The sequence below is a fragment of the Mercenaria mercenaria genome, chromosome 3 (genome assembly GCF_021730395.1).
Source record: "Mercenaria mercenaria strain notata chromosome 3, MADL_Memer_1, whole genome shotgun sequence".
Classification (NCBI taxonomy): Eukaryota; Metazoa; Mollusca; class Bivalvia; order Venerida; family Veneridae; genus Mercenaria; species Mercenaria mercenaria.
Genome location: NC_069363.1, coordinates 7,877,248 through 7,904,577, shown reverse-complemented (window position 1 = coordinate 7,904,577; position 27,330 = coordinate 7,877,248). Strand labels below are relative to the sequence as shown.

The 27,330-nt window shown below is 36.0% G+C and overlaps 1 protein-coding gene across 1 annotated transcript; it reads left to right on the top strand.

The window, feature by feature from the left end:
- The first annotated feature begins 1,065 nt into the window (after positions 1–1,065).
- LOC123525497 (uncharacterized) lies at positions 1,066–21,005 on the top strand. Its single transcript, XM_045304590.2, has 8 exons — positions 1,066–1,244; positions 2,253–2,436; positions 4,291–4,484; positions 5,001–5,210; positions 9,998–10,285; positions 10,969–11,135; positions 12,662–12,959; positions 13,306–21,005. The coding sequence occupies exons 1-8, from the start codon at positions 1,169–1,171 to the stop codon at positions 16,950–16,952; spliced, it is 5,064 nt and encodes a 1,687-aa protein (XP_045160525.2). The 5' UTR covers positions 1,066–1,168; the 3' UTR covers positions 16,953–21,005.
- The last annotated feature ends 6,325 nt before the right edge of the window (positions 21,006–27,330 follow it).

Sequence of the window (27,330 nt, the reverse complement as noted above, 5' to 3'; positions counted from 1 at the left end):
GCAGTGTCACAAACATGCTAGGTCAGCTGAGATGGCGTACCCTTGAAGATAGGAGATCTGATTCACGCCTCCTTATGTTCTACAAGATAGTGAATGGTTTGGTTGCTGTGCCACTCCCCCCCCCCCCCCCCCCCCTATGTCAGCCCCCCCCCCCCCATCCCGTCTAACAAGACATATGCATCCCCACTCCTATACTCAGATCCTCACTCCCTGTAATTACTATAAGTACTCTTTCTTCCCAGCCACCATAGTACTTTGGAATGCCCTTCCAGTACAACTTGTGCAAGCACACCCTGAATCAGTTTAAACAGGGTGTGACCAAACTTGTACAGAATGCTTAACATGATAGACCTGTTTTTAAACTGCTTTTATCTGTAAATCCTTCTTGTTTTTAACACTATCAACTGTATTTATACTGCAATACACACCGTGTATTACTTTTATCCTTCTATCCAATCTACTTTTAACTTCTTGTACAGGCGCGCAGCTGCACATAATACTCGCAGAGAGGAGCGCTGCAGTATAAATAGATAGATAGATAAATAGTAAACAATCTCCACTGGAAAACTCTAGAACATCGAAGGGTCAACAAGTCTCTCATATTCCTTTATAAAATCACAGTTGTTTATGTTGACCATGACAATCATACACTGAAATTGAACTTTCTCATTACCCAGTTGAACTCAGTTTAACACTAAACTCCTATTTTCCTAGAACAACGTTATTGAACAGTCTACCAGTCATAATTCATCTAGTCACAGCCCAATAGCATTAATACCCAGAGGGAGACGGTAATCCATAGCTCATAACTTACAAATTTTAATTCTAAATAACCTTTGCATCCTATTTTACTTTACTTTAACTTTTGTACCTTTAATAGATAACACTGATTCCCCTAGACAAGGCGCCTCCCAGTCTAACTTAATGAATGTTCGATACCGATAGAAATAAACTGGAACTAACTCAAACTTTTAGTAATGCCTAACCTATATGTTGGATTCGATTACTTGAATTTCTACACATCTTAAGATATCAGTCAAGCAGAACTGAAATCTCGTTTACCACGTTGAACGAACGTGATATCCGCCAATTTCAAAATCAAAACACACACAATAATCACATGAAAATGTGAAAAAGACCTACTAATATCCATAGCGATGTTTTAAAAATGCCACGTTTTACGTTTTATGACTACTTTTTAACATTTCTTTCAACGTCCACGTACATTGCTGATGTAGCAACTGGTAATTTCGCTTTTCATGCTTTCGGTTGCGGAAAAACCTGAAAAAGTGACATGTCTCGCACCTAGCTTAAGATCTTCACGATCTCGGTTTATATACTGGATTTGGAGCAAAAGCCGCAACTATGAAAAAACAAAATATAAAATAGCGGCATTTAGAGTTTTGGAAGCCAGGACTAGTCTCGCACCATGCTCCCAGTTGCTTGGTTGAGAAGAGACCAAATATTGCCTGATTTTTAAATGATTTGCACAATATAAATTTGACCAAACTCTGAAACTTACCAATGGCAAAATCTAGACTGGTTTGCTGATAAAATTTTTTAAAACAACTTGCAAATTTGGTCAGAAATTTAGTCCTAAAAATTGATGCTTAAACAGGTCCCAGAAAAGACACATATTAGCTGTTTCTCATATTCTCAGGGTTTCTCATATTCTCGTTTTTTGCCTTAAAGTTGTCAAATAATTTAATTTTTGTTATTTTCTAGACAGGAATGGTTCAACAGGTCGGAGACTTCCCCTGGATTGAGAGACATTCTCTCGATCTAAACATTGTTTCTCGTTCGAAAGACAAAATGTCTTCCGATCGAAAGACTAAATTTAGCTTAAGCAATGAAAATCAATGAAAGAGTAATTAAAACTCTCTTTTCAGAATGCGCAAATTTATTTTAAATATGGAAAATTATCTTTCTTTCATAAAATTTTAAAATCAAAATTATTTAGGAATTTTGTTTAAGCATTATAACCATTTTTACCATATATAACCAATTATGACCATTTTGCATCTTATTTTGACATATTTTGCCTTATTGGTATTGGTTTTATAGCTACTTCTAGCTATATATAACTAGATTTAGCTATATAGCTAATTTGTGACTTTTCTGGGACCTGTTAAATTGTTCTATGGAAGTGTCTGTCGGCACAATGGTCTTGTCGATTATTTTTCTTATTCGCATTTTGATCATGCCGATTAGTAGTATCCCATGTATGAAGATATTCATGTGAAAATTTTCAGATGTTTCCTTGATTGTTTATTTCTTCACGGAAGGACAACAAGTATGGGCGTCCCTGAGTCTGTGTTTTGTGGCCCTGGCAGCCCTCGTCATGCAGGTGTTCAGCTTCCACTGGCATGTATCAGATAGGACTCTCAATGTTGGTTCACTGTTCATACACCTGCTCTTCCTCGCACCTCTCCATAGGTGAGTCTCAGTTCTACAGTTCTCTAATATTTTTAAGTTACTGACAATAGGTATGAAATGTAATTGTTTTTAGACTATACAGCTATATTCTTTTTTTTGGATATGAATTATTATTTGTGAATTTCCTTAAATACATTTTAATCAGTCACTGACTAAAGGTGATATTGATGTATTATATCAATCTATGCTGACATTAAAATTTTGTCTTGACAATCAAAGAAGTTGTTGATCTTGCATAAAAACTTTTTTGCTGTTTCAGCTGGAAGGAGGAGTCACTTTTCCCTAATTTTCCAGGCTAGGGCAGTGTCTGTCAGTTCAGGGACTGCGTTTTAGACGAAGTTGAGCGATAACTTCACTTTAAAATATTTCACTTCGCCCTTCCCGCCCAGAAAAGCGAAGTTCAAGTCGCCCTAAAAATGGATGAAAGGAAAACATAATCGGCAATAAAGTGCGCCGAGATTATACATCTCAGTTATGTCAAGTCTGTAAACACAATACGCAATACACAGGATGTCACCTGGAGGCACGCGGCGAAACGTGTCCATGACAAAAGATGATCACTCGATTTCAGATTGACGTCGCAGAATAAGCTGCTAATTGTTTGCATTTAATGTGATTGCAGTACACGATAATTAAAGAACGAAAGAGTAATAATTGAATTTGACCGAAATCGGAGATCAGAGAGCCCGAAAACTTCGTAAAACAGCGATAATTAACTTCCGAATTACAAACCTAATTACGTGATTGACATCTGTCAGTAGCTAATTAACATACGATGCTCCGCCTCCTGTCATAATTCCGTTTGTGGCGGCGAACAGTACTGAAATTGAAATTCACCGAGATTTTGATTGACAAAGCAGAACTTTCGAACTCGAGAGGCATATCGCGGATCGAGCCGACGCACGGGACACTTTTTTTTGTGCGGGTCAAATTCGAGTTTTTCTTGTTTTCGCGGGTCAAAACACGGAACCTCGGGTCAACCGCACGCCCTCGGTACTTTATAAGGAGATGTCTTATCCAGTAATTCATGGTTTCGGATAAAAATCGTTTCGAAATTTTTATTGCCATCACAATGTAGACTACCCGTTACTCCCGACGTTTATTTTTCAATCGGGATCTGCTTACTAATCATTTTAATCTGCATTTCTCTTTCATTAAAAACATATATGTTAAATATAAGGCCCTTGACAAACTATTAAATTTGTTGTTTGATAAAAATAGCAGACAACTCTTTTAGTACATTTTGAAATGTGTTAAACTTAAGGGAGGTATTACACTTAACCAAATTTTAGATTTTTTATGTCAAAATAAGTAGTTTTAAAAAATACTGCCCCTGATTTTTAAGTCTTTTATCTACTGATCAATATAAATTACATTTCATTGTAAGTTTGAGAGTTTTTTAAACTCTGTAGTTTGTCAAATTGAAGGAACAACATATAAAAAATTTAAACTCAAAATGCTCACATGCGAGAAAAAGCTGCTCTAGGAAGGAAGAAATCCAAGAAATATTAAGTAATAGTTATATGAGGAAAGATTTTTTGTGTCAAGTTGTCAAACATTTTGCAGTAAAACAGTGCAAATATGTACTGTATTGTTGAAACATTGCACAATTTTTATTTATGTCATAAAAAGATAATACTACAAATGGAACTGAATAAACATTATTAATGTTATTAAATGCATGTAAGCAATGTCCTGCCTCACGTCTGCTGAACTTCTCCCAAAATTTCAAAACTTCTCCCTATTTCCCCAGGAGGGAGAAGTCACTTCTCCCTAATTTTCCAGGCTAAGGTAGTCCCTGCAGTTGTCTTGAAATAAAAAGCATGCTACAACTTTATTCTTTTAATTTTCTAGATACTTCCGAGTGTTTCATCTTGGACGTAGATCTCGGCAGACAGGAAAGGCGGAAGATTTAGGTGCGGCATACAGAGCAATCAATGACATCAGCATTCTGCGACTAGTTGAGACGTTTTTAGAGTCAGCACCTCAGTTAGTGCTTCAGTTGTACATAGTGCTTTCAAACCTTCAGAACTTTAACACCCTTCTTGGTGAGTGATATCTGTACCAACATTATATGCAATAAACTGTCTGCATAACTAAAGCACTATCTGTAATTCACTAATTCTTTCAAATATGTAAAGATTAAGCAGTAAGATATAAAAGGGAAGCTGTATTTCATTCAAAAGATTTTCCATATTGTGTCAAAATTATTGTGCATATGTGTATTTAACTATGAGGTATGGCCGTCTTGCTCAGCTAGATAAAAATGTCTTTGCTTTCGAACTAGAAAATATTTAAGAAAATGTAACTAATGTAGAAAGTATGTCTTAGCTTTTGATTAACTCTATTGTTTCTGCTTTTATGTGTCTTCTTCAGTATATCATTTTAGACTTTCCGTCAAGGTTCTGCAGAAAAAAGTAGAAATGTTTTGTTTGTGAAATTCAATTTCATCAAGTTTTGTATGCTATTCTCTAGAATTTAAGTATATATATAAGTTTATGTGCATAATCGGTATTGATTTTTTGTTAATGGAAATTTAGATATTTGTATGTGTTATGTTTCAGGATTTTCTATGGTATTTTCACTACTGTCTGTATCATGGTCTATAACAGCCTACACAGATGCCTTACATCTGGCATACAAGAAGTTCTATAAGCGCAGCTTCATTTCCATGGTTACACATCTCATATGGCAAACAGGGATGGTCACTGCTCGTGTTGTCTCAATAGTGCTATTTGCTACAGTCTTCCATGGATATGTCGGCATACCTCTTGGTAAATATTATACACTTATTGACTGGCAAGTCATTCAGCCAGTAAGTGCTTTTATTACTTGACGTCAAAAAGATATGTTCATAATTTTTTCGTCAAGTTTGGACTTTAGCTAAGCAAAATAGAGTTAGCAAGCTATCAAGGCCTTCAAGTGGTTTGTGGCCTGATATATTACAGTTCAGAGTTCAGATGCGCAGGAATTGAACTGCAAGGGTATTATCTAAGCATCTGAACAATAAACTGTTGTAAATTAGAAAACATATCGTTAGAAGACTTGCTTACTTTCATTATTATATGCATTGAAATATTTTGATAAAAGATTTTCTTTGCTTCATTTATCCAAGTAGTATTAAAACGGACGTCATGTGGCAATTTAATGTCATAATGCTGTCTTAACAGTCCATGTGTCAACAATTATACATATATACAGAGCTTGACTTTCTTCTTTGTTTAACTGGCAATCAAATCCAGCCATGTTGGAAAGCTGAATATAGACCAGTCATATAGTGCAGGGATATAAATTAACACTCAGACCCTATTAACCATCTGGGCACCTTACAGGCATATTCTAGGGGCCCAGCCTAAAAGTTAGAGGCCCAGCTATTATTAGCGGAAAAATATACCAATAGTGGTTTAGATCTACATACTTAATAATAAGTCTTGTAATTTGCTCCCTGCCCAAATACAGTCTAACCTGTCTTAAGCAGCCAGCAAGGGGACGCAGACAATTTGGCCGCTTAAGCCAGGTGACCGCTGATCGGAGGTGCAGCCATTATATTATGTATTTTTCAGACTTCTGACCAGTTTAGCCTTTAGGCCCATTTCTTTTTCAGTTTTCTATTATTATTTTACCAGGATACAATGACGTGCATTTACCTTCGCAATACGAATGGTCTTCTTAGCAATCTAAAACTCTGGCGTGTTTTTTTATAACAAAAATTGTTGCAGACAATTTTCCAACTTCAAAGCAAGTTTGTTTACAATGTTCGCCATTTTGGTAAGGGAAGCTACTCTCTGCGCTTATTGTCTACGCTAAAATCTAGGATTGCCGTTACGTTCCGTAAAAGATAGAGTGGTTCATATTTTTTTTAAACACAATTTCGTATAAATTTAATAGTATTTTGATGACAGAAGTATAAAAAAAATCACAAATATTATGCTACTAATTACCGTAGATACCCGTGTATAATGCGCACCTGTGTATAATGCGCACCCCCGATCTTAGTCCAAAATGGCGAACATCGGTAACAAACTTGTTTTGAAGTTGGAAAATTGTCTATACCTGTGTATTATGCGCACCCACGATTCGAGGGTGGTCCCGGGGGTCAAAAAACTGCGCATTATACATGGGTATCTACGGTAGTTATCGAGTATTATCTTTAACCGAGATCAAACTGTGAACAACAAAACACAAGGTGACACGCTAATTGCCGATAATTACTGGTCATTTGATCATAACAAAAAGGGGATTACACCTTTGGTTATCAGTTTTAATTGAGAAGCTCATGTCATTTGGTCGTTCTTGTGGCGGTCACGCGAAACTTAGCAATCACGTGTTTCTCAAAAATCGGGTATCTTTGGCGATTATCGCCTAAAAATAATTGGTTTCGGAAGAAAAATGGCCGTTGAAAAGGGTCAAATATGGCGGTCGGGAGGCAATTTCGGTGGCCGCTGGCCGCGGACGGCAGGTGGCCGCTGAACAAAGTGATAATATAGAGGAAAATCCCGTTGGGGGCGTCATAAAATGACCGCTGAACGGAGGTGACTGCTGATCGGAGGTGACCGTTAGTACAGGTTAGACTGTACATCAATTTCATAAATACAGAACACTCCTCAAACTCTCACTGAAAGAGGAAAGTTGTAATCAACCAGTGCATGACATGTTCTAAATGTAGGATACAGCCTCTCAAACACTGACGCATTTAATTTAAAGTTTGAATGATTTTTGCAGCATTAGAAGATTTGGTTAGTTTATGGGCATTTCTAATAGAGGCTGCATGCTCATGGACATCTGAATTATAGTATTTTGTTACATTGTTGAGTTACAGGACTCGCAACACGTCACGGAATTATCAGGTCTAGGAAAGTGGTACATTTACAGATTATCTGTGAATATACAGATTTTTCAATCTATAAATTTACAGATTGTGTGTATGAGAACTGATGAAATTACATTTATTCTCAAAACCGTAGAATAATATTTTCGAAATATATGGCCTCCTAAGTATCTATAATTTACATGGTTTCCTAAAATCTTAACAGCTTCTCTACGTATTTATGATGGATGGACTGGGCGTAATAGTTTTGAGCCTGGAAAATTACGTACCTTATTTCATGTATTTAAGATCTATATAACATACGAATATTATGATGAGCTGGATATAGCTTTACTTTAAACTGTAAGTTTAAGTATATTTAATTCATACAAACTAACTATCAGGCAATACGATTATCTTAAAATCATTTTTCCATATACATGTACCAGGTAGGTAAAACTCCAGGAAAAAGATTATCTTTTTTCTTTACTTACATATAATAAGGAATATATACCTTTTAAACTTAAATTATCCGCCTTCTATTTTTCTTTGCAAAATCAAGAACGTATAGTCGTTAAGGTCTACCTTTAGGCAATCAAAAATACCAAAGCTTATGGAATTACCTACTTTCACTTGGAAGCATATAGCGTAAATCAGACATTCATCTTTACAATTAATCAGCTGTAAAGTTTATACCTGATTGGTTTATTTACAGTATGCACAAATTAGGGCCATTGTTGTTGACTTTGAGTTTTTGGCATTTTCAGAAAAATCAGAGTCAACAGAAATGACTGAAAGTTATAATCGACCTTTATTTATGTATAATCAATTAATTCCAACCTGCGATTTAGAGTTTAAATATAATTTTAGCAGTTTTCAAACACTTGATCTGTAAATTTATACATTGAAAAATCTGTAAATTTACAGATAATCTTTAAATATACCACTTTCCTAGACCTGATTATTACTTGTACAAAAAGTACAAACCATGTTGCGGTCGGTGTTCTAAGCAGCCACGGTCTGTTAACAGCCCATTTTTCATTAAAAATCCTGTTTGGCCTTTAGGACTTTTCATAATCCTGAAAATATTTCCTTTTCATGTTGCCGCGACAGGCCGTTCTAAGCTCTTTAACAGCCTTCAATAAACCTCTACTTTCTAGTGCTGTATTTCTATGGGCGCACAGCCATTGTTAGTGACGGAGTAAATAATCCACGTATGCCGATTGGTCGGTAATTTTAATTGGTCGATTTAAGTGACGTCGTGTTTGTTAATAAGACAGTCTCTGAAAACCCAGAATATTGACATTAGGAGAATCTGAAGCCATTCGCCGACTGGGTGACTGTCTTGGAAAATTGACTTGACCAGCTTTAAATCTGGTCACACTGGGCGAGTGTTAATTTATTATGTAGTGCAAACTAGGGACTGGCAATTTATATATTAAAGGAGTCTTGTAATAGAGAATGTTATACAAGTATCCTTTCATACAGAATTTATGAAACAAGTTGAGTAAAACAAGAGCTGTCAGTGGACAGCGTGCTTGACTATTCTGTGCTTGATAGTATAATATAAGCTATGAGTAAAACTACAACATTACAATAAGCAAATTCTAAGTCGAAAATGGGCCATAATTCAGTCAAAATGCTTGATAGAGTTGTCTCCTCCTTTTTACAGACAGGGGTCGTGATGGTAAACAAGTATGCAAAATATCAAAGCAATATCTCAATGGACTTTGAAAATATTTGGGGTGGTATGCAAACTTTAAACATTTATTCCAAGTCGAAAAGGGGCCATAATTCAGTCAAAATGCTTGATAGAGCTGCCTCCTCCTTTTTACAGACTGGGGTCATGATGGTAAACAAGTATGCAAAATATCAAAGCAATATCTCAGTGGACTTTGAAAATATTTGGGGTGGTACGCAAACTTTAACATTTGTGTGACACTAACGACTACGCCGGGGCGAGTAGGTTAGCTCCCCTATTCTTCGAATAGTCGAGCTAATGATAAAATGAGATGCTGTGTTGAGTACTTTATCATTTTTAGCTCAGCTATTCTACTCACCCTGGCAGGCGGCTCACCTTGGTTATATTTTGCATGCAAGTACATATAGCTATCATTTGAAGACATATAGCTTTGAAACTTTTTTCTTTTTTTTAGGCCAATTACCAATTTCACTGGGTCAAGTTCCTTAACTCTGACATGTATTTTGGCCAAATTATGCCCCCCTTTCGGACTTAGAAAATCCTGGTTAAAGTTATGCATGCAAGTTACTATCTCGAAAACAAATATAGATATTGAATTAAAACTTCACATATGTCATCACGGTTGTAAGACTAGGTTATAGCACCAAGAGCCATAACTCTGACCTGCATTTTGGCCAAATTATGCCCCCTTTTGGACTTAGAAAATCCTGGTTAAAGTTTTGCATGCAAGTACATATAGCTATTATTTAAAGGCATATAGCTTTGAAACTTTTTTTTTTCTAGGTCAATAACCAACCTCACAGGTTCAAGTCCTTTAACTCTGACATGTATTTTGGGGCAATTTATGCCCCCTTTTGGACTTAGAAAATCCTGGTTAAAGTTTTGCTTGCAAGTTTCTATCTATAATAACCCTTATATATATATAACATGTCCAAAATATTTTGAATTCATGAAGTTGTAGGTAACATGTTAGATCTTATAGTCCTCTTTGGAACTGTTTTGTAAGTATTTGACATTAAAGAAAAATGAAGACATGATTACATTATTTACAGGTGTCCACTTTGTGGTAATGTTAGTCTGGATTACAAAGCTACAACCTGAGTTTGGTTCAACATCTTGTGAACGACGTCTCTTCACAGTGGTGTCTGCAGCAATACACATATTCTGCTTCCTGAATCTAAAGGATGGAAATTCACGATACAGAATGGTATTCTACTACATTGTAATGCTGATTGAGACAGCTGTTTACATGACGGTCTGGTATATGTGTAAACCATACAGTGGGCCTATCTGGTTTGATGTGTCTGCTTTCTCAGTGGTATTTGGAGCTTTTGGTTTAGGTAAATTGTTTTGTTGTTAATTCAGTCTAAATGTTCTCATGACATGAAATGAATATAAAGTTTGAAATGAATATTCCACTGCTCTTATTATATTGAATAAAAGGTTGTGATTTATTTGATAGTGTAGTGGCACGATGCCTATCCTTTCTTTATCTAAAGGTACATGCACATTTGTTGCATTCAGTCTGAAGTTATCCAACATATATAGTTTTGCTAAACACCTTGTATTTCTTCTTATGAAATTCATTTGAAAGTTGTAGTGTTAATATGTTAACCTTCACTTTATTGAGAATTTAATGCTCAGATTGAGCAGTCCTGAAAGTGCTCAAACAAGAAAAGAAATTGGAAGGTACTCAGCCTTCTTTAACCCGCCTGCTTAGCTCAATAGGGAGAGCACAGATCTACGGCTTGCGGGGTTGTGAATTTGATTCCCAGGCAGAGCGTTCTCTGTGACGATTTGATAAGAGACGAATGTGTCTGAAATCATTTGTCCTCCTCATTTGATTCATGTGGGGAAGTTGGCAAAAGTTTACTTGTGGAGAACAGATTTGTACTGGTACAGAATCCAGGAACACTGGTTAGATTAATTGCACTCCGTTACGTAACTGAAATACTGAAAAACGGCATTAACTCAAAAACAAACAAACAAAAAATCAGCTTTCTGATATTTTATTTTTGACCAGGTACATTATTTCTGTTACTGTACTACGGCTGCTGCCATCCTAGTGGACCTGCTCCGATACCCAGTCAGAAACCAGATTTCCTCAGACCAGGAAACCTCAACTTTGGTGCTGGTCCGCACCAGTATAAACCAAGCTTACAGTTCAAGAAACCTCAGCAAGATAAGCAGGTGAGGTTATGGATTTTATTTCAGGAGTTGAGGTTGTTCAGGGTGGAATCGTGCTGTTTGTTGATTATCTCATATATTTCAGTCTTTGTCAGTTATGGAATTGTATCCCCTCTGCAATTAACATTTACTTTATTATACTTGTATGATGTTCTAACTTTAAAATGTTGAAAATAGTGAGGAAACAGAAAAAATGTTTTGGAACCTTTCCTTAAGATTGTGGAACTATAATAACAGTTAGCAAATAACAAAATAATCATTCTCCGTTTGTGAATTCAGCATTTATTTTTTTACAGAGACAGCTGAACTGCCTAATGTAGACATAGAACCTATAATTTTCAAAGAAACACATCAAATAAAGCCTAGAAATTGATTTTGAAGTCCTTTAGATAGCCAAAAGTTATTTTACAAATTTTATAAGTTTTTAGCTTGACTATTAGAAGAATATGGAGAGCTATACTACTCGCCCCGGCACCGGCATTGGTTAAAGTTTTTATGAAATGGTAATATCTTGTATACCATCAAAGATATTTACTTTAAACTTGGGACAGTTGTTTATTATAACAGTCTCTACCTGTAGGCAAGAGTACATAACTCTGTCAAGTATTTTGGCTGAATTATGGCCCTTTTTTAATTAGAAATTGGTTCAGTTTTCGTACAAGTACATGTTTTGTCAAAACTATTTGACATGTGGCTTTGAAACTTTGAACACTTGTTTGACATAGAAATTAGTTAAGTTTCGCATACCATTCCATATTTTGTCTAAACTGTTAGATATATGGCTTGATTTTTGAACACTTGCCTACCATCATGGTCACACATTGCCATATAGTGCAAGACTTATCCAAATCCACAAATACAGGTACATTGTTTGTCTTGTCTATTTCTTCTTTTGTCTGAAAATCTCTGGTAATATTTTGACCCCATACTTCAGTCAGTTCTTCGAATAGTCTAGCGCCCTGTCAACAGACAGCTCTTGTTTTATTTATGATTAACTGAAGTTTGGATGTTTATTTAATAATTGTTTTTGCAAAGAATGACAACACTTGCCTCAGGCAACTACTCACAAGCATAGATATTTACTAATTTACTTTAAGTGAACTCACACAATAGAATGGAAACTGGAACACAGTGTCATAATCTTTTTCACAAGAAAGACAGTTAGGATATATTCCAGCGTGCTGATACACCCTTGCTTCATACCTGTCTAGACACTGAATTAATCCATTTGTATAAATATAGTGTGTGTCAAATCTCAATAAAATTATCATTTATGACAAAGGAAAGCTTCTAAATGGCACTCCAGAGTCTGTAGAATAGTTAATTTACTTTTCCATTAATGTACATGTAAGCCTTTAAATGTCAATACTGCATTTTCTGCTGTTTACTATCTGCTTTAACTGTGTATATAGTGTCTTCGAGTTATCAGAGGTTTGCTTGGCTTGTCTGTTACACATATTTTTATCATTAATGCATGTTGAGATAATTGGATATACTGGTATACATGTATGTATTTTTTCCTTCATTAGATGAATGGTGCATCAAAGCATAACCAGCCATCCATATTTGATGTGTCATCAACCTCTGCTCGAATTAATCTTTGGTTGAGTGCATCTCTGGACCTTAGTAAAGAAGGTCTGGTTGAAAACCCGGATACTCACCTTGATCCATCCTTACAGTTATCTGGTAATCAGACAATGGACAGAGAACAGAAGATTGATAATCTGAGTGAGCAGAGGAATGTGTCCTGTATGAAATCACCGGTAGCTGTGCATGTGTCACCATTGGGATCATCGGGCAGTAACAGTGCAGCTAAATCAATCTTAGGTAGGACTTATTTATATGTTACTCTGTAACTTTGTAATGTTTTCTGTAGCAATTTGATACTGTTATCTTGGCTGTTGAAGCCTTTAGTCAATTCTGTTGTGTGGAAGTTGATGTGAATGTACAGAAGCTTTTCAAGTTATGCTTTGTTCAAGAATGACAAGGTTTTACTTCGCTTGGAGTAATACTTCCCTGCCAATAAATGTTGTATAATACTACAACAAAAACTTGTGGTTTCACTTGCATTCATATATGTATGCGAATTAAATTAAGGTTACCAAACTTGAAAGATAAGTCATTTGTTAACAAATTACTGTTAAGACATTACTGTTTGCTTTGTACATTTCAGGGAGGTCTCATTACTCCTCATATCAGGATGCTGGTAGCTACAGAGATAGGTCAGAGTCAGAATTGAACAGAACAGAAGATAGACTGGACTTCAGTCGAATTAGTAGAGCAACAGATAGAGAACAGTCTATACCAGATTATAACCTTGTTGAAATGTTTGCTCGATGTAAACTAGACCCATCGTTTGTTTCAGATTCTTCCATCAGTGACATTTTGTTTAATCAGACCATGAAGCAAAATAGTCCTACTGGTACACATGGAAAATACTCACTTTCACCAGAAAATCAAAGTGGAAGAACATTTCTTGAACAAAACAAGTCACAGATGGAAATTTCTGGCTCAAATTGGAACCAAACTAGGACATCCAATGATTCTTCAAAATCATTGATATACTCGACAAGGACAACACCAGAACGAGATAGTGTTGGTGAACTTGGACCACCAAGTATATCACCTCTAGATCCAAGCAGACTGTGGGAGGAATCAGAAGGAAGATTGGCACATACACCATCCTATACCAGTTATCTGAACAACACTGGGTCAGACCCAACGTTACATCGATCAGGGGAGAAAAATCCTGTATTGACTGTAACACCCGATGCTTCAAGGGGAATTACACATTTGTCACTCTCTTACAGCAATTTGAACTCTGACAATATTTCACCAAAACAAAATACGAATGGCAGCAGAGACAATAGTGCTCTTTCAGAGACAGCAAATTCTTTTGTATTCAAGAATGGGGTAGATAAATCAATTGAGTCGCTAAGTGGTAGCAGTAACCTTGTAAACCAGTCTGAAATGCTGTCTTTCTCTGATGTTTCACTTCAACTTCCAGATAGTTCGTCAAACTCGAAAAATATGTCGGGTACACAACCAGATATTTCAAAAAGTACCACCCCAAGTGTCAGACTTAACAATCAGGGAAAGAGAAAGTCTGGTGAGAGATATGGTTCATCAAATAAATCTTCTTTAGACAAGTATTCTAAGTCTAGATCTATAGATAGTTTTAGCAGTAGAGAATACTCGCCATCTGATCAGCAATCCTCGTACTTGTCAGACAGAGGTTTAGCATCTTCTGATAGAGGACTTTCTTCTTCGCATTCTACAAATGACGCTTCGGGTCATAGGTCGCTCACTTCTAGTGGGTTTCAGAGTGAAGAGTCAAACATGGGCATTACAAGTCCAGCCTACACTCATTTCTGTAACAAAAATGCAAACCAGTTTCAGTCAACACCAGTTGTTGAGAATGAAATTTCTTCTATTTGCCCACCCTCTTCCGTAAAACCAGTGATGACAAAGAGAGTAAGTTTGGATGAGGACGTCTATGCAGATGTTTCAAAATTCAAGAACTCGACACCAGTTATTGAAGAAAATCCAACAACAGTGCACAGTAAGGATTTAGATGACAACATAACACCGATCAGTAGTGGTGAGCCTAGAAAAGGTCATATAGTCATGCCACCATCTTCATTATTTTACGAGAATTCATGCGTTGATTCTCCAATTCTTCCTCCACTCGGATGGTCTCGTTGTCCATCGTCAACGGGATCTTCAAGCTCAGGAGGAAAGTTTTTCAAGGACCCAACTATAGATAGTAATGAAAATTTGAATAATAAATCAGAAGACTCTAAATATAGCCAGTCTTCGGTGTCGCAGGGAACAAATAACAGTGGATGTCTAGAGAGATCAAGTCTGTCAGCTCTGCTTTCTGATATGTCCAGTAGTAAATGTACCCGCACTTCGGAAGAGACATTGTCATTATCTTCTGATCCAGATTCTTTGAGACGGTCGAGCCGTTCAGCCTTGTCCATAAGCATGATGAGAAAGGCTGAAAGTCTACCATACATGCCAGAGAACAGTGCATACAATTTGAATAATTCAGAAACCAGAATAGCTGCCAGTCTGCCATACCAGCCGTATGATCCACTGAACAAACAGAGCTTGGACAGATCACAAAACAGCATTCATGATTATGAAAATATCAACAATTATTCAAGACAGAATTCAAATGGATCAAATTCTTCCAGTTTAAGCTTGACCGGTGGCAAAACTGTTTCTTCCTATCTTTATAACAGTGAACTAGAAAAGAATAGATTACAAGAACTGTATGATGAATTATCACATGCATCTAGTACTGGTATTTCTAGAATACCAGACTATGTAAATGTGAATGAATTTAGTGATGGCAATTATGTTGACTGCCTATCAGAAACTGAAGCTGTAACTGACATGTTTGGCAGGGATAAATGGAGAGCCAGTCTAGATAAAGAAATGAAGGATAGACTAGTTCATGACATTGAAAAACTTGCCCCAAGGAAATTGTATCAGCTTAGCACAAAGAATGGACCTCCAAAGAAGAAGTTGTCACCTGTAAATATTACTGAATACACAGATTCACCATACAAGTTCAGAAAACCAAACAATACCACCTCATACTATGAAAATATTGACAATTTTGGTAAAACTGATCTTAGTGAATACACTCAGTCACCATTTAAAGTTAGAAAATCTGGCAGTTCTGCTAGAAGAACTATCTGTGACATTGTAAAGAGTGATAGTAATGACAGTTTGACTGCAGAGTATGAAAATATAAACTCTTTAGGTGGTAATACAGACTATGTTAACATTGATCATCTGTTGGGTCCCTGCCCTGTAGCTACTCCGGAAAGTTTGTCAGATAACGTAATGCTTGAAGATATTCACGGACACAGGGACAAAACTTTCAGTCTGGTTAGTAATGTACATGGTGAATTATACCAAGACTCTGTGTTTGACAATGAAAGTTTGCGATCACAAGAATTACTTCGAACGAAATCACCTATAAATACATCTGGTGTGAATAGTGCTTTTAGACCAGTTAAAGGGAGGAAAAGTGTTGAGAGTCCACTGTCTAGAAGTAGCAGCAATAGTGACAAAACATATAACATTGAGAATGAAATAGGTTATAAAAGCGATGAGTATGTGCAATCCAGTCAAGAAGGTTCTGTAGAAAGCACTGATGCCAGTTTAAGTTCTAAGAATTCAAGAAGGCAATCAAATGTATCAAATTATTTGAGTGATGTTGAAAACATGTCATCCTTTCAATGGTCACAGGATACTGGATCGGTGTCCATGACTGGTTTGTCCGAATCAACAAGTCAGTCTCCAAGAAACTACCTGCAACTTGCTGGTAAAGCTCCTCTCAATTTTTCTGTGCCAACATTTTTGCGAGATGATAGCAGCAGCCAAACCTCAAAGCATTCCTATACAGATTCAATCCCCTGGGAGGAATCGGAAAGTTCCTTACAGACTTCTGCTGATTTAAGTGGAGTAAAGCCGAGTGTAAGACAGCCTTTAAAGGCACTAGAAAATACACCGGTGTTTTCCCCAATCTATGGTCAAGACAGACAGTTAAGTATTGAACTCTCAAGTAGGAAGAGATTCATGAGTACTCCAAAATTATCAACAGGCTCGGAGATGAGTATGTCGAGAAACTCGGAGGATTCTATTTTGAGCATGAAGACCCCTCAGCGCAGGAGAAGTTCTGGCGTACCCAAGAAAACATACTCTGACAACACTAGTACTTGGAGTTCACAAAGCGAAGCAGACATTTCAAATCATGTAAATGAGCATAGTACTTTTGCATTGTCCAAAACAACCTATATTTGATATGGAAAATAGAGGTCTGGTTCTGATCAATATTTTATTGAACTGATTTGCCAGTAATGTTTCTTTTTTGGACTTTAGGTTAGGATAAATGCACAGTTGATTCAGTCATAAAGATTTAGTCTTCTAGCAATTAAGGTATTTTGTAAAATTCAAACAAATGGGATGGGAGATTGAAAAGAGTAAGAATTTTTTGTATGTGCAATTAAACCTGTGTGATTTTGTGTTTGTCTTTGACTGGAGTGTTATATGTAGTTATGTATATATATTTATGAGCATTGTACTGGTATTCAGGGTTTGGTATTTCAGATTTTCACTTTGCCATATTGTAATGGTGTATTTGATTAGAAGTTCAAGCTAGTGATAATGTTTCCTTTGAGATAGCAAGCAGCAGTATGGTTTCTTAGATTAATTTTAAGTTCCATAATGTTTTTCATTTTATATTAAAAACTGATAAAGCAGTTGTTCAAATAGGGAATATACATAATTATATGGTTAGATGAGCACTACTTTCAATATTGCACAGGAACAGTCAGGGCCATAAAGGGAGATAATAAAAAAAAAAACTGAGTCAATTAAGCTTTCTGTTTTATGATTCGGAAATTCTGCTTACCTCATTGTCAGTTTGGTGGTCCATAAAAGGTGATATTCACCACAAGAAGTGATATTCTTATTTATAAACAAGCTTGAATGAGCTACTCTGACACTTGCGCTATACTAAATATAGAATTGGTGTCAAACACCAACCAGTCTTATCCGGTTTCCATAAATGCATGATCAAATCAGCAGCCTTTTCGCATTTCGTTAAATTTGTGTATTGACTGTAAACATTTTTTCTAATGAACAATCTAAAGGAGATATTAACCACACTGCACTTTTTAAGTGTAGTCATAAAATAAAACGCTGCATGATTACTGTGAAATCATTAATATTCGTGGGGGATTAATTTTCGTTGTTGAGTCAATCCACGAAATTTGATCCCAACGAACGTGTAAAATTCCCATTCATTTTATGTTCAAAAGTTGGAATCCACGAATTCATATCCCCATGAAATTGCCGTTTTGACAAAAACCACGAAATTTCATGCCCACGAAATTAAACGATTTTACACCGGTTAGGTCCATAAACTTGGATATTCACTGCATTATCATACAATAACTATTTACAATTGTATTAACCAAATTTTCAAATATATGACCAATCTCTTTAGTTTACATTTACAGAAAATAGAAAATAACAAGAAATTAATACAGTTCAGGTTAATATATACACATTATTAACAATGTCATTATGTCCCTTTAACTACTTGCACACATGTACAGTATTGGAATCTGTTTTAGTTTTTTTCATTTGCCAGATCAAAGAGACATGGTTTTTATACGCCCAAAGGGACGTATTATGTCACAACGCCGATGTCCTTTGTCTGTCCGTTAGCAATTTCGTATCCGCTCTAACTCTTGGACACCTTGAAGGATTTCGAAAAAAAACTTGACACAAATGTTCACCACACCGAGACGATGTGCAGAGCGCATGTTCTGGATGGCTCGCTTCTAGGTCATGGTCACACTTAGGGGTCAAAGGTCATATGAGTTTGTTTTGCTCTGTAACTCTTGAACTGCTTGAAGGATTTTAAAGAAAATTGGCACAAATGTTCACAACACGAAATGACTTGCAGAGTACATGTTTCAGATGGCTCACATCAAGGTCACACTTAGGGGTCAAAGGTCATGCCTTTGGGCGTATATTGCTCCGCATTGCGGTGCTCTTGTTTATTCTCAGGGCAGGCACATGTCTAGTGACAATTTAACCAAAAAATTAATAATTTACCGTTTCTATACCCAGGGTTTTCTTTAATTTCTCTTTAAATGTTAGATAATACTATTCATGTTGTAAATCATTTTAAAGAACTTTGAGGATGGTAATAGAAAGTTTTTCTTTTTTTCAAAATTCTTGATTAGTTTCGAATTAATTGTAAAAAAAAAAAAAAAAAAGAGTTCATTTTCACAGTTTCTCTGTTTTATGGCTGCAACAACCAGTGCCGTTTTAGAGAGTCTAAAATGTTTACAATTTCAGAAGCATGGCTGAATGGAACATTGTTATATAAGCAGAATTTCACTGGAAAAGACAGCAATGTAAAAGCTAACAAATTTAGTAGGTCATACTAAGCATTGTTAAAAGGTTGGTGGTGCTTTATATTATGTACATACTCGTTGGGGAGAGGTGGGGTGGGGGGGGGGGGGGGGGGGGTATTTAAATTCCAATGATAAATTTCAAATTAAGTCAACATTTCAGCAGAAGATAATTATGTCTCTTACCACACAGTGGTGTGGGGAACTTATTGATTTACTCCTGTCTGTGTGTGTCTGTCTGTCACAAATCTTGTCTGCACTCTAAGCCAAACATTTCTCATCTGATCTTCACCAAACTTGAACAAAATGTGTTTGACCATAAGTCCTCGGCCAAGATCGATAACTAGCCAAATCAGCCCAGGCACTTCGGAATTGTGGCCCTTGAATTACCGAAAATCTGCTTTTTTACTCGTGTCTGCGCTCAGAGTCGAACAGTTCTCATCCGATCTTCACCAGCCTTGAACCAAATGTTTTTTACCATAACTCCTTAACTAGTCAAAAAGCCCGAGGTACTTTAGAATTATGGCCCTTGAATTACTCAGAATCAGCCTTTTTACTCTTCAGAGGTACATTTGTAGTGTGTAAACAGTTTATAAAGACTGACTTACTAGTTAGATGATTAGGCAGTTGTGGGAGACATGCGCTTTTCTCAAAAGCAGGTCTAGTTACCTTTCATCAAATATATAAATACTGCACTTGATGTATGGATTATGATTATGCAACATTGAATTATTCTGTAGGATAGAGCTTGAATGAATGATTACAAGATTTTGAAGACAAAACTGTAAATATAAAAATACTGTTATTTGTGTACATTTACTCGTTTTATCTTTCTTTATTGTTGCATTAGAAAAATGATATACCGGTAATAGAACAGTTTTGCTACCAATTTAATGTTATTTCTGATGACCTTTATGAAATAAGGAAATGTCCAAGTCAGCAGGACTGTGCAGTTTTAAAGATTTTAGAAAATAGGTTTGTGTGCATTTTGACCATTTCTGAGATGTTGATTTTGTCCTGACAATGTATGTTATATAAAACAGTCTTAGTTGATTTGGACAATGAGAAGGGTCCCAAAATACATTCCAGTCATTTCAGTTTTTTTTTATAAATACAGAAAGCACTGTATCGTAGGATTTCTACTTTTTTTTCAAGTAAAGAAACTAGATAGATGTTTAACATTTTAACTGATTAGAATGCCATTTTAAAATATGTGAATTTTAAAACCTTTTATTCTCAAATTTTTTTATTTATTTTTTTTTTGTGAAAGGAGTACCAGTGTTGTATTTTTTGTTAAGGAGAACTTGTTATGTTCAGTTAATGTTATTTAATTTCGTTCGACTACATTTTCTTTTGTGATTTGAGGAACAGTTAGCGAAAAGGATCTACAGAAAATTGAAAAGGGGAAATTGAATTTTTACGATTTTATTTTGATATTTTTGTATGTTCAGCCTAAGCTAATGCTCTCCATATGTAATTTTTTGTCAAATTGCCATTCTTTTTTAAATAACTGTGTTTATGTTTTACTCTAATCATTTATCAGATAAATTCTTTTGTAATAGTGAAATGGTATTTCAAAATGTGTAAAAATTAGTAATCAGTATAAGAAGATAAATTAATCTCAGCCTTTCCTTCATTTACCTACCTAAAATCTCAACTTCTTTTACTTCGAGTTTCATCTACATATTGATTTTTTTGTTAGAAACTTTATCATTCATTTTCTGAAATCTTTCTATGTGTTGGCTCTTGTTCTCTATTTGTGCTGTTCCTGTCTTTTTTTACATAGTTTATACAAGACTGTCTGCATTCAGTAGTTTCTGTCCACTCTATGTACATTCTAACCATAATGTGTTCTAAATATTCTATAGCAATATTTTCATATAAATGTTTGATATTACACTTTGTATAAAAAGGTGAGAAGCTTAAACTGTGTTGTTATTTGTGCCAGAATCAGAAGTTGTAATGTGGGTAATAGAGAGTTTGAGATTTCAAACTTCGCCTTCCCCTTCAACGTCTCTCATATATATTTTGGGTAAAACGTCACCGACATGCGTGTATTTTATTTAAATCACACGTTGCTACTAAAGTTTTCCATGAAATATCACGTAAGACTAAGACTTCGCTTTATTACTATGCGAAATAAAAAGCTTAGTTTCAGGATTTCTGCTTATTAAGTTATTTGATTATCCATATATATAATTAGACTAAATTTGATGCGAAACACTATCAATAGGTATAAGAATAATGAAGTTTTGTATGGCTAATGATTTTAACTAAATACATTGAATTGAACCTGGAAGTTTAGAGTTATCAACTGATTTTGAGAAACTTTGAGATTTTGTTCAAACTTTAACTTCTACGGCATATTTGTGTCCCCAGGCGGTATCGATTATACCAGATGGGCCTTTTTGTCGTATGAAGTGAAGTTTTGAACGTCCGCAGATGTGATATCACGAAAGTCGAAACTTCATTCTTTTTACATCTACTCTGTCCACATACTCGGCATCAAAGACTGAAATCTGGATGGAGGCACATGGCATGACAGTTATTTTACTTGAAAAATAAATAATTACGCGCGATTATCATTTGGTGGAACATTTTATTTTCACATCCAAATAAAATCAATCTGTTTCTGTCGGACACTTAATACGACAATTTTTAATTATAAACATAAAATGGTACTAGTAAGACGGAAAAGTCTTTTGAAGTATCAGACAATTTCAGATTTATAATATCATGATGAGAGACTTTTCCTGTTAGCCGTATGGGATTACTCCATTTTTTAAATGCACGGAACCAGAGCCTGGCAGAGAGACATTGTGGGTTAATTCCCCCTTTGATTCTTACATTTTACAAAGAAAATCAGTCTTGAAAAACCGGTGTGACCCTACCCTACCCCTACTCCCCTCCCCCCCCCCCACACGAAATGGGTGACCCCCTCTTTAATGTTGGTGTCCCTCTAACAAAAAGTCCTGGATCCTCAGATGCTTTACTTATAAAATAGTATATTAAAACCATATTGTGCTGTCTGAGAGTTTGGCCTTATACAGAGTCATACAGAGTGTCATTATCACTTTGATATGATCATAATAGGCTATTAACTTTATATGTGGATATATGCACGAGTTCTGCAGCGGTAATATTGCGCGACTTTAGGAGCGCAATATTGTCCGCGAAAGAACGAATGCAAAGTTGATAACCTTTTTATTACATAACAACTATCAAATGATTAATTTATATCTAAATTATCGTTCTGTCACGAAAGACAGGAAAAAATACAGAAAAAAAATCTCCGAAAATGCAATAAACAAATTAAACTGACGCGCATTAATGTTTTCCGCGAAAATGACGTCAACTTGTTGTCGCAACGTGCACGTGGACGCCATGGACGTCACGCGATTCTTTCCATTACAACGTTAAGAAAACATTCCACGTCCTATATTAATTCAACTCATGACGTAATAATTATTATAACTTTCATTTCATTTCAGTCTGATAAATTACTACGTGCCAGTATCTAATAGGTCAGATTAATCAAAGTGTAAAAGTAAACAAAATGTTGCATAAATTACAAATTAAACAAATACACAATAGCAAAAAAAAAATCTAAAGAAACGTGATTCGCAATAGACGGACTGTCAGGGGAGGTAACTAGAGTCACGGATTGGGACTAGTCCGATATGAAAGCGTTCAACATCATGATATGGAAAAATATTGCACGATCGCGGTCCATTGAAACCCAATGGAAAATAACTTTAGGTATGTAATAATCATTTTTATTTCCTCTCGTGTATGATTTACAATCGTGCCTTGTATACTGACTATACTGACATAATTTTATATAAAATGTTTGGAGCAACACTGACGAGTTTTTACATTGTTCACATTGTTTTATCGTGTTTTTTTTTGTTTTGTTTTTTTTTGTTGTTGTTTTTTAGGTAATCGCTCTAATATCTATGCGATGATTATATTAATTGAAATGTTTTTTTTTTTCATTTAATTTTCATTCTCATCATTTTTAGCTCATCTGATTTTTTGAAAAAAAATGATGAGTTATTGTCATCACTTGAGCGGTTGTCGGCGTCGGCGTCTGCGTCGGCGTTGCCTGGTTAAGTTTTATGTTTAGGTCAGCTTTTCTCCTAAACTATCAAAGCTATTGCTTTGAAACTTGGAATACTTGTTCACCATCATAAGCTGACCCTGTATAGCAAGAAACATAACTCCATCTTGCTTTTTGCAAGATTTATGGCCCCTTTTGTACTTAGAAAATATCAGATTTCTTGGTTAAGTTTTATGTTTAGGGGGGCCTCCGTGGCCGAGTGGTTAGAGTCGTTGACTTCAAACCATTTGCCCCTCATCGATGTGGGTTCGAAACCTCATTTGGGGCGTAGAATTCTTCACGTGAGGAAGCCATCCAGCTGGCTTACGGAAGGTCGGTGGTTCTACCCAGGTGCCCGCTCGTGATGAAATTGTGCACGGAGGGGCACCTGGGGTCTTCCTCCACCATTAAAAGCTGGAAAGTCGCCATATGACCTAAAATTGTGTCGGTGCGACGTTAAACCCAACAAAATAAATAAATAAAATTTATGTTTAGGTCAACTTTTCTCCCAAACTGTCAAAGCTATTGCTTTGAAACTTGGAATACTTGTTCACCATCATAAGCTGACCCTGTACAGCAAGAAACATAACTCCATCTTGCTTTTTGCAAGATTTATTGCCCCTTTTGGACTTAGAAAATCAGTTTTCTTGGTTAAGTTTTATGTTTAGGTCAGCTTTTATCCTAAACTATCAAAGCTATTACTTTAAAACTTGCAGCACTTGTTCACCATCATAAGTTGACCCTGTACAGCAAGAAACATAACTCCATCCTGCTTTTTGCAAGATTTATGGCCCCTTTTGGACTTAGAAAATATCAGATTTCTTGGTTAAGTTTTATGTTTAGGTCAACTTTTTCTCTTAAACTATCAAAGCTATTGCTTTGAAACTTGCAACACTTGTTCACCATCATAAGCTGACCCTGTACAGCAAGCAGTGTAACTCCATCCTGATTTTTGCAATAATTATTGCCCCTTTTGGACTTAGAAAATCATTTTCTTGGTTGAGTATTATGTTTAAGTCAACTTTTCTCATAAACTATCAAAGCTATTGCTTTAAAACTTTCAACAGTTTTTCACCATCATAAGTGGACACTGTACATCAAAAAACATAACTCTATCCTGCTTTTTGCAAGAATGATGGCCCTTTTTAGACTTAGAAAATCATGGGTAGGACAATATTTCTATCACACAAAAAAAATCAGATGAGCGTCAGCACCCGCAAGGCGGTGCTCTTGTTAAAACCTCTTGTAAAATTCCTGCCCTTTCGGACAATTGGTATCAAAATGCACGAAAAAAAGATCATAATTACGGATAAATTGAATGGGCGGATTAAAAGAAGTAAGGTTCATTCTAATGTTTGAAATCTCAAGGAATTTTAATCGAACTTCAACTTCATACGTTAACTTCGGAAGAGACGTTGAAGGGGAAGGCCAAGGTTGAAATCTCAAACTCTCTAATAAGTGATTGCTTACTTACTCCGGCTCGTCTTGTCAAATTGCTATTATGATAGGATTTGAAAATGACTGAAGCTTTTGTATCTGAATGAGGCGTTTTTTTGCCTTATGTTCGAGCTATTGCAAATGCATTGCTATGCTGAAAACCAGACATTGCAGTATATAAACCCAAAGACACTTTATAAATGAAAGAGGTTTCCTTTTGCGTGATTGGTCGATGGCATACCAGTACCGGTATATGTAATTCGCAGATATTTCACTCACAATTATGTTGAGCATTAGCATGATAAATGGGTCACAGACTAGCTAACCTTGTTTAAAGTTACAATGCCCCCCTCCCCGACATTGAAGGGGAAGAGTTACTGAATATTGTTTTGCCCTATGGTCGGTCTGTTCATCAATATACACTTTGGTTTCTTATCAATAACTGGAACATGTTTAGACTGTAGTGGACAAAGTTCATACAAGGATGATTGGCATTGATCAGTAGATGAATCCTATTGTTTTGGTGGTCAAAGGTCCAGGTCACTAACCAGGGAGCTGTTTGGCCAAGAGCTGTCAAGCTTGATAGGATGATTGCCTTTGGTCAGTAATTCAAGGTCATGGTGATTGAGGATAAAAACGTCCAATTGATAAATGGGGAATGCTTCCAGCTAGATGAGGCTGCCCAAGTGGATGTTTGCCAACGATTGTTTGATAGCTGTATTATTTCTTTAGAGTGAAAAGGTCACAGTGTTTTGCGACTTAAAAAATTCAATTGTTATACTGTTCATCTGTATGGTGAAATTGCATTATTCTTCATTGAAAAGATGGTATGCATTTTGTGATTAAGTTTAATAACAAACCTTTTTTTAGCTACTCACCGTTGCGTTGACGTCACACCTAGGTTAAAGTTGTGCATGAAAGTACATATAGCTATTATTTAATTATTTATTTATTTGGGTTTTACGGCGCACCAACACTGTATAGGTTATATGGCACCAAACACGACTACAAATTTTGGTTTCACCTAGGTTAAAGTTTTGCATGCAAGTTCATATAGTTCTTATTTAATTATTTATTTCGGGTTTTACGGCACACCAACACAGTATAGGTTATATGGCGCCAAACACGACTACAAATTTTAGTTTCACATCTCAAAATTTGTAGTCCTGTTTGGCGCCATATAACCCATACTGTGTTGGTGCGCCGTAAAACCCAAATAAATAATTAAATAATAGCTATATGTACTTTCATGCAAAACTTTAACGTAGGTGTGACCCCAACGCAAAGGTGAGTAGCTAAAACAAGAGGGCCATGAAGGCCCTGTATCGCTCACCTGACCTATTGACCTAAAGATCATCAAGATTAACAATCTGACCAAGTTTCATTAAGATATGGTCATAAATGTGGCCTCTAAAGTGTTAAATAGCTATTCCTTGATTTGACCCTGTGACCTAGTTTTTGACCCCACATGAACCAGATTCGAACTTGACCTAAAGATCACCAAGATTAACATTCTGACTAAGTTTCATGAAGATATAGTCATAAATGTGGCCTCTAGAGTGTTAACAAGCTTTTCCTTTGAATTGACCTAGTGACCTAGTTTTTGACCCTACCTGACCCAAATTTGAACTTGACCTATAGATAATCAAGCTTAACATTCTGACCAAGTTTCATTAAGATATGGTCATAAATGTGGCCTCTATAGTGTAAACTAGCTTTCCCTTTGATTTGACCCTGTGACCTAGTTTTTGACCCCACATGACCCAGATTCGAACTTGACCTAAAGATCATCAAGATTAACATTCTGACTAAGTTTCATGAAGATACAGTCATACATGTGGCCTCTAGAGTGTTAACAAGCTTTTCCTTTGAAATGACCTAGTTTTTGACCCTACCTGACCCAGATTTGAACTTGACCTATAGATAATCAGGCTTAACATTCTGACTAAGTTTCATGAAGATACAGTCATAAATGTGGCCTCTACAGTGTTAACAAGTTCTTCCTTTGATTTGACCTGGTGACCTAGTTTTTGACCCCGGATGACTCAATATCAATCTCGTCCAAGACTTTATTGAGGGTAACATTCTGACCAAGTTTTATTAAGATTGGGCCCAAATTGTGACTTCTAGTGTTAACAAGCCTTTCCTTTGATTTGACCTGGTGACCTAGTTTTTGACCCCAGATGACCCAATATCGAACTCATCCAAGATTTTATCGAGGGTAACATTCTGACCAAGTTTCATCAAGATTGGGCCAAAATTGTGACCTCTAGAGTGTTACAGTCAAATTGTTGACGATGCCGCGACGGACACGGGGCGATCACAAAAGCTCACCTTGAGCACTTTGTGCTCAGGTGACCTAAAAAGGTTTGTTGTCAAACTTGATCACAAAATGCATCTTATTTAAAGGCATATAGATTTGAAACTTATTTTTTCTTTTTCTAGGTCAAAAAGCAACCTCACAGGATCAAGTCCCATAACTCTGACATGTATTTTGGGCAAATTATGCCCCCTTTTGGACTTAGAAAATCCTGGTTAAAGTTCTACATGCAAGTTACTATCTCCAAAATTAATGCAGATATTGAAACCACGTTTCTTCCGATTTATAAAACTAGGTCATAGCATTGAGTCCCATAACTCTGACATGTATTTTGTAAATTTATGTCCCCTTTTGAACTTATAAACTTCTGGTTCAAGTTTTGCATGTAAGTTACCA

Excerpts from the sequence above, each read along its gene's own strand:
- LOC123525497 (XM_045304590.2), top strand. The coding sequence starts at position 1,169 with ATGCCACGTTTTACGTTTTATGACTACTTTTTAACATTTCTTTCAACG. Across the intron at positions 4,485-5,000 it reads GAACTTTAACACCCTTCTTG|GATTTTCTATGGTATTTTCA; the intron begins GTGAGTGATATC and ends GTTATGTTTCAG. Across the intron at positions 12,960-13,305 it reads TGCAGCTAAATCAATCTTAG|GGAGGTCTCATTACTCCTCA; the intron begins GTAGGACTTATT and ends TGTACATTTCAG.